This window comes from Piliocolobus tephrosceles, chromosome 13 (assembly GCF_002776525.5).
Source record: "Piliocolobus tephrosceles isolate RC106 chromosome 13, ASM277652v3, whole genome shotgun sequence".
In the NCBI taxonomy this organism is placed as follows: domain Eukaryota; kingdom Metazoa; phylum Chordata; class Mammalia; order Primates; family Cercopithecidae; genus Piliocolobus; species Piliocolobus tephrosceles.
The window spans coordinates 122875395-122882392 of NC_045446.1; the positions used below are offsets into that span (position 1 = coordinate 122875395).

Sequence of the window (6998 nt, forward strand, 5' to 3'; positions counted from 1 at the left end):
CTCGTACGTCCTCGCACGCGTCACCACATGCAAAAACATACGCCTCGCAAGTCCTCGCACACGTCAGCACATGCAATAACATACGCCTCGCACGTCCTCAAAAAAATCAATTCTTATCCAGTGCCTAAGAATATACTAAAAATAATGGTAAAAAGTCATTCAAAGTCCTTGTAAAGGGGTCCTGGGATCCTCACTTGCAGGCCTCTTCCCACTAAGAGTGTGTGTCCACCTCCGACACAGCCTCTCCCTGCCCGGCCTGCCCCTTGAAATACAGTTAGCACAGACACTGCCTCTATGACGCCTGGTGCCAAGCTTAAAAGAAAAGATAATAAATTAAATTTACATCCTGAAGTGACAAATTACTTACTAACTACATAATTACTTTATTATTTAGGTGCTAATCAGGAAAGTACGTTGAACAATTTCTGGTTTTCAGGAAAATAATGGTTTGACTCTCAATTATTTACTGAATTAGATGTTAGCTTGCCAGCTGCATTTCCAGGCTTAATTCTTTTTTACAAGTGCCCTGTAATTAATAGTGCAGGTTAGTAATAGGCTGCCCTCTCCTCCATGTAATTCAGCAAAACCTAAAGGAAAGCTTGGCTCAGGCTTTTGGGGTATTTTACATGTGATAAAGAAATAATTGGGTCTGTTTCCACCCAACTGGTCTTCAAAGAAAACACAGAAGGAAAATGAGACAATTTGTAATTCTAATTGTTCACTGGCCTTTCGTTTTCCAAAGGTGATCCCTGTCAGCAAACGCCTGACATTAAACATTCTAGTTTGAAAGCAACGGAATGCTGGTGCTTGGATGCCTTCCTTCAATCACGGAACTATTTATGCTGGAAGGAGCCTCGAACTTGGGAAGAAGAGAAAGGCAGAAGAGGAGAAAGGAGATCTCTCACCTCGGAAGGGTTGGTTCTGTTCTGCCCGTGTGCAGGTAGGTGCCTTGATTATGGAAAAGCATCGTTTATCGCCAGCCCTGGTTCTCAAGCCTGGAGCAGATGGTGCACCATCCCCAGCTTTCCCGCCCAGCACTTCCCTATGAGCAGCCTACCCGCGTTCCCTGAATGCGCCGCTCCCCCTGCTCTGGGCTTCCAAGCATGCTTGTCTCCTCTGCCTGGAGGACCCTACCCCACTTTCCACCTGCGCATGACGACCTTCCCTCCCTAGCCAGGTCTCTGAAGACAGGCCATTTCTTCAGAGAAGCTCTCCCTCCTTTGTGCTCCCAAAGCCATATTGCAGTCATCTCTGGATGTGACAGTCTCTTGAAGTCTCCTTAAGACCCAGGACAGGGTCATGCCTCCTGCTGTATTCCCAGAGCCTGCCACAGAGTGGACGTCCAAAACTATGTTTCAAATAGATAATTGTTGGTAGATTCACAGAACTACCCAAGTCCTCTACACCTTCCGGCCTGATATCCCTGCTACTAGATTTTCATCTGACTTTGTTTTTTTCCTCTTGAGAAGGAGGATGGCCAGCATCTCACACATAATTACCCACATGTAATTAACACTCCAGACACCGTGCAAGATCCAGCATTTCACTGAGTCCTCACAACAACCCTGCAAATCGTAGTCACTGCTTTTTGTCACTGAGGAGCCGGAAGTCCGACAGGTTAAGTAAGCTTGCCCAGAGCCACACAGCTAGCACACAGTGGGTCTATGAAACGAACCTCATCTTTTAAAGGTCTTGCTCTATGCTGATCCCACTCAAAGCAATTATGAATTCCCAAAGAACCCACTCCCACTCATGCAAACTAACACAGATATGCTCTAGAACATAAAATCGAAGTGAGAGTCTACTTTCCAGTCATACGCACGTCCACTGATGCCTGGTGTCTCAGATTCCTGAAATGAACACTGCCAACCAGGATGATGCAAAAGAACGGAGGCAATGCCCCAAGATGGTTTCACCCCACCATTCAGAACAGAGCACAGGAGAGAAGGGAAGCAATGTGGGGACCCTCAGCCTGGTGTTCATCCAGGCAAGATTTTAGCAGCAGATTTGCCTTTCTAATTACACTTTGCTTTGGTTCCTATTCTTTGCTCACGCAACAGCTGGCACCAAAAGTGGGTGACTCAAAAGTTTGGCAGGTGGTCGGAACAATCCCCCCAAAGATTTCAAATATGCTTCAATCAGTCTCTTGGGACTGATTGACAGGAGCCAGCCACCTCCCACAAGAAGGGCTGGGCTAGGCAGGCTGGACGCACACAGCCTAGGGCCACAAGCTTTAAGGTTTCTTTCCTGAAAGCCAGTGATCTTGCGAAAACATAACATACTCTGTTCTTCCAGGACCCCAGACAAGTTCTCAGGCCCAAAAGGAACACAGGTCTGCCCCAGCCCCCCTAGGCAGGGCAGACAGAGCCATCCTTCAGGGCAGATCAATACTGAGAGAAGCTTCCTAGCCAGGAACATCAATTTCTCTATTCTAACCACAGCATCTACCGTCTCAAGGACTGTAAGCTGTATGTGGCACACCCAAGCACCCACACTGTTGAAGCCTCAATAACTAGCACAGTATCTGCAACACAACAATGGCTAGACACAAATTTTGTCATCAATGGAATAATGAAGGATATATTATTAAGTTTTTGGCCAAAAAACGAAAGGAAATGTTTTTTAAAACCCGCTCCCCTCCCACTACGGGGACCACTTCTTCATCTTTTCTCCATGGTTCCAGTCTTCTAGCTCCTCCAGAGTACCTCCTTCCAGGGACACAAAGAGACTCTTCCTCCAGGCAGACCCCGAGGACCCAGCCCCTAGTGGTGTCACCGCCGGGGACTCAGGCCGCCCGCCCAACTCCCACAGCTCAGCAAGCTCTTGGGGCTTCCTTGCCCTTACCCAGACCCTTGAAAAGCATCTTATCTAGCACAAGTCATTTAACCTGAGTTGTAAGTAACTGATGCCCATTAGAACTGTGACTCTTCCCAGGATGCTTGCATTTTACTACCTGGTAAACCCCACACAAGCAGGGACTGCTTGTCAGTGCTTCTCTATCGTCAGCTGCAGAGCTGGACACACACTACACCCTTGGTACATACCAATCAAATGTGGTTAAAGAGAACTAAAATATCAATCTAAAAAGAAAGACTAACTCTGAGACCCCAGGATTTCCACCAGAATTGGAGCGGCAGGGTCTTCCCAAGGCTGAGAAGTAATCCCAGCAGTGACCAATGTTGCCACCTTAAAGCTTCAGCCCTCCTGATTTGAAGCAGCAGCTTCCCACGTCCCTCTAAGGACTCTGACGGCACCACACATGCAGGGAGCTGCTGCTCCAGGGCACCTGCACTGCCTGCAGAGGCTTCGGGAAGACAGCAGCGGGGACACTGCGGGAGCGAGCTGAAGTCTCATGGGACCACAGCAACAAGGAAAGGGCCACGGGGTGAGGTGCGGTTGGGAGAAGGGCTTCCCCTGGGGCAGGCCCTCGGGGCAGTCCTCCAGGCCCACCCCAGAAACAACCCTCAGGCACCACTGATGGTGAGGTGGACCCACCCCGGAAGGAGCCCCCACTCACCGTTGATGGTGAGGTGGACCCAGCTGCCGTTGTGGAAGGTGTCATACTGCTGGTCCAGCATGAGCACTTTGCACTCGTACCAGCCCTGGTCCTCAGAGCGAACTTGTTCCAGCCGCAGAGATGCCTTATCATGAAGACTGGCCCGGCCTGGGGGAATAGAGCAGACAAAAAGCCCCACAGGCCATCAGGGAAGGCCAGCCGCTCCCCACCCCCTGCCCCAGCTAAAGACAGGGGACCCCTCACAATCTTCATAGCATTCCCTATGGCAGGGCCCCAGAACAACAGCTGGACCCACCTCCAGCAGCAGGTGGCAAAGGAAAGGGCCTAGCACCTAGGCCACAGAGCCACTCTCCCGCCCCAGCTGGCCCTGCCCCAGCCTGTAAGGCAACTCAATGCACTTGGCACTGAGAGCAGCCTCAGTTCCTTAGAATACTCGCATTCTTTTGGAGGTCTCCTGGGAGAAAAGTACGTCATGATGGATACAGAGATGAGAAGAGATGAAAGAGACAGAAAGACAGAATGAAAAAGTGCCAACAGAAGAGGATGGGGGGGGATCTCCAGCGCACCCAGGAGCACCTTCATTCAGTTAAGCAATATGCCCGACCCAGTAGGGTTCCCAGGACTGGCTCCCCCAGCTTCCCTCTGTAGAGCAGAGGGAAGGCAGGCTGGGGACCAGGATGCCAGGGTCCCCTCCCGGTCCTGCTATCAGTGCCAGAGAGACTACGTATCCTACCAAAGCCCAGTGACCCCAGGAGATGAGGGCGGCAGGGCCCAGAAGCCTGAGAACAAGGAATGGCTTGGCCGTCAGAGCAAACATCCTGGAGGCACCCTTCCTCAGCTCCAATCCCCCACCCCAGGAGGATGCCATCTGTGTCTCACATGTGGCAATGAGAAGGCCAGAGGTGCAGAAGCCCCTTCCATGACGCCAGCAGGGTGAAGCAGCCCTCGCTCGAGGTCAGCCCCCCACCTCACCCGCTCTTAGCTCACCCCTCACCCCAGCCAATATCACAGCACCTCTGCTCTCCTCCTTGTCCTGACGCTGGCAATCTGCCTAAAAACTAGACTCTCAAAGCCATCCCTGGCCAACAAGAGAGCATGAGACATAGGCACAGGAGCGAAAGAGACAGGGACGGAAGCATTCTGAGAAAGGCAGGGCACACCTCAGAAGCCACCAGCAAAGATGAAAGTGAAGGCAGTGCCCTGCCTGCTTCCTCCCTTCCTTTCAACCCCAACACACGCTCGCTCAATGACACGCACACGCACGCACACATACACCCACGCCCTCCTCTCCCGCAGGCTGGGGGGCAGGCAGCGGCAGTGAGTCATGAGGCCTTTGGTGGCAGGAGTAACTGCCAAGCAGGACACAGATGGGGCCAGGAGAAGGAGAGGACAGCATGACAGATGAGGCAGAGACCAGGCACCTGCAAATGGTGGGGGGCCGAAGATTCATCCATACACTCAGGATGGGAAGGAGCCCCGACTTCAGAGCCAAGAGGGAAGGGGTGGGTGCAGCCAAGCAGGGAAGCCACGCTGCCCCAGGGCTGCCTGACTCAGCCTGCCGTCCACTCCATCCCCTCTCCCACCCAGGCCTCTCCAGCTTCCCCTATGGCTCCCAGCCCTCGCCACACCCCAGGCGGGTTTTTAGTCTGTTTAGAAGGCTTTACCCTGCATCACCTCCACTTCCCTCTCCTCCCACCGCTTAATTAGAACCTACCAGAGGACAAAGGATAGAAGGAACCAGGCCGAGACGGGGAAACAGAGATAAAGAGTGGTCAGGAAAAGGCAGGGGCCAGAGGGGAACCATGGAGGAGCTGACTGCAGACGGAGAAGGTGCGGGAAACAGGGTGCCCAGACCTTACCTGCATACTCAGGGTCCACGTGCGGGGGGTAGTAGCCGAACTTGATGAAGATAGGGATGGGGACCCCGAACTTGAACCACTCTACGACATAGGGTGGGGGCTGTCCCGTCACTGGGTGGATCACGTCGCATCGTAGGACCACGCTCTCCCCAGCTCTTGCCGTCACAAACTCGGGCTCCTCTCGCAGGCCGTGGGAGCCTGATGGGGACAGCCAGGTTGGACACAGAAAGCAGGTGACAAAGAGATCCTGTCCCAGCAGCCCCATGCCCGTGTCACAGGGTGGCCCCGCCTCCCACCAGCTGCCCTCCATGGGCTACTGTGCCCTCCCAGGAGGGTCTCACGCGCACCTTCCGTCCCTCTCCCCCTCGCTGCTCATGACCTCCCTCTGTCCTGGGGCCCCCAAACATCCACAACTTGGGGGAAAGGAAGGGAGAGGAAAGGAGAGGGAAGCCATTCTCTTCAGTCCTACACGCCAGCTCTTCCCTCCCCAGTCTCAAAGAGCCGTAGGCGTCATCCGGCCCCACCCCCTGCTGGCATCCCGCCCCACGAATTACAAGGAGTCCAGGACATGCAGGTGAGGGGTCTGGCCCCCTCTGGAGGCCCACAGCGCTGCCCAGTTGTGGCCGCCTGTGCACATGGAACATTCTTTCTGCACCAGGACGCTTGCCACTACAGCCTGGTGGGAAATGACAGAGCCAGCCTTCCTCCTCCACCCCACCCCCAGCTCAGCCTGATGTGCACGGCACAAAACAAGGGTACTCCATGCAGGAGCAGGGAAATCCCGAACAAGCTCAGCTGAAGCTGCTCGTGGCAACACCAGAAGGAAAGCCCCGCAGGCTGAGCCGGCCTCTCCAGCCCCTCCTCCCAGCAGTGTGTGCCAGCCCTGCTGCAGAGGGGGAGTGGGAGGGGCCCAAGCCCCAGGCATCACCATTAGGAGAGCAGCATGCTGGGGACGGAGGAGAGAGATCCCAGGGCCATCCTCACCTTGGGCAGAGGAAAACGAAATCAGACGGTGGGATAGGGCACACTCACCCTGGCTGGCAGCAGAGGGGGCGAGCAAGGCAGCAGGAGGGAGGACCAGCCCGGCCTCCACCCCACCGCAAGCTAGAGGACGCTGCAGAGAGGAAGAGCCACGCACCCCAAGCGCCGCAGCACCATTCCTGGGCCCAAACAAGGCGTGCAGCCCTCCTCCCACGCCAGGCTCCACTGCCAGGCAGGGCCAGGGAGGCCACAAGGTCACCTTGTCCAGCAACGTCCCAGGGAAAAGGATGGCTGAGGGGAAGCCTCACCCCCTTCATTCCCTGGTACTACCCCCTACTCCCAATTGACCACAGCTTTCCCCAGCCCCAGACCCTTCTGGTCCCAGGCCGGGCACCCGACTCTGCAGGGCAGCACCTAGGACAGCAGCTGCAGTACTGAAGCGCAGCTGGGACTCCCGCAGGGGAGGATGTCCAGAGGAGGGCAGCACCAGCCCCTGCCATTCCCCATTCCGGTGCCTGGGTCTGACTCTCTCTGCATCTCAGACCCCTGTGTGCACCTTGCTGTCTCTTATCCCTTCATGTGTGTGTCTGGCCACCTCTCTGTGTCTGCGCACACGCACACGCGTGCCGGGGCCCTCTCTG

General features: G+C 54.8%; 1 protein-coding gene across 1 annotated transcript in view; it reads right to left on the minus strand.

Moving 5' to 3' along the window:
• The window catches only part of IGSF9B (immunoglobulin superfamily member 9B), a 47100-nt gene that overhangs the window by 31074 nt on the left and 9028 nt on the right, over positions 1 to 6998 (minus strand). Inside the window, exons 2-3 of the mRNA XM_023185904.1 lie at positions 5377 to 5574; positions 3518 to 3664 (exon numbers count right to left, since the gene is read on the minus strand). Coding sequence (XP_023041672.1) covers positions 3518 to 3664; positions 5377 to 5574 — 345 coding nt within the window. The remainder of the gene's footprint in view (positions 1 to 3517; positions 3665 to 5376; positions 5575 to 6998) is intronic.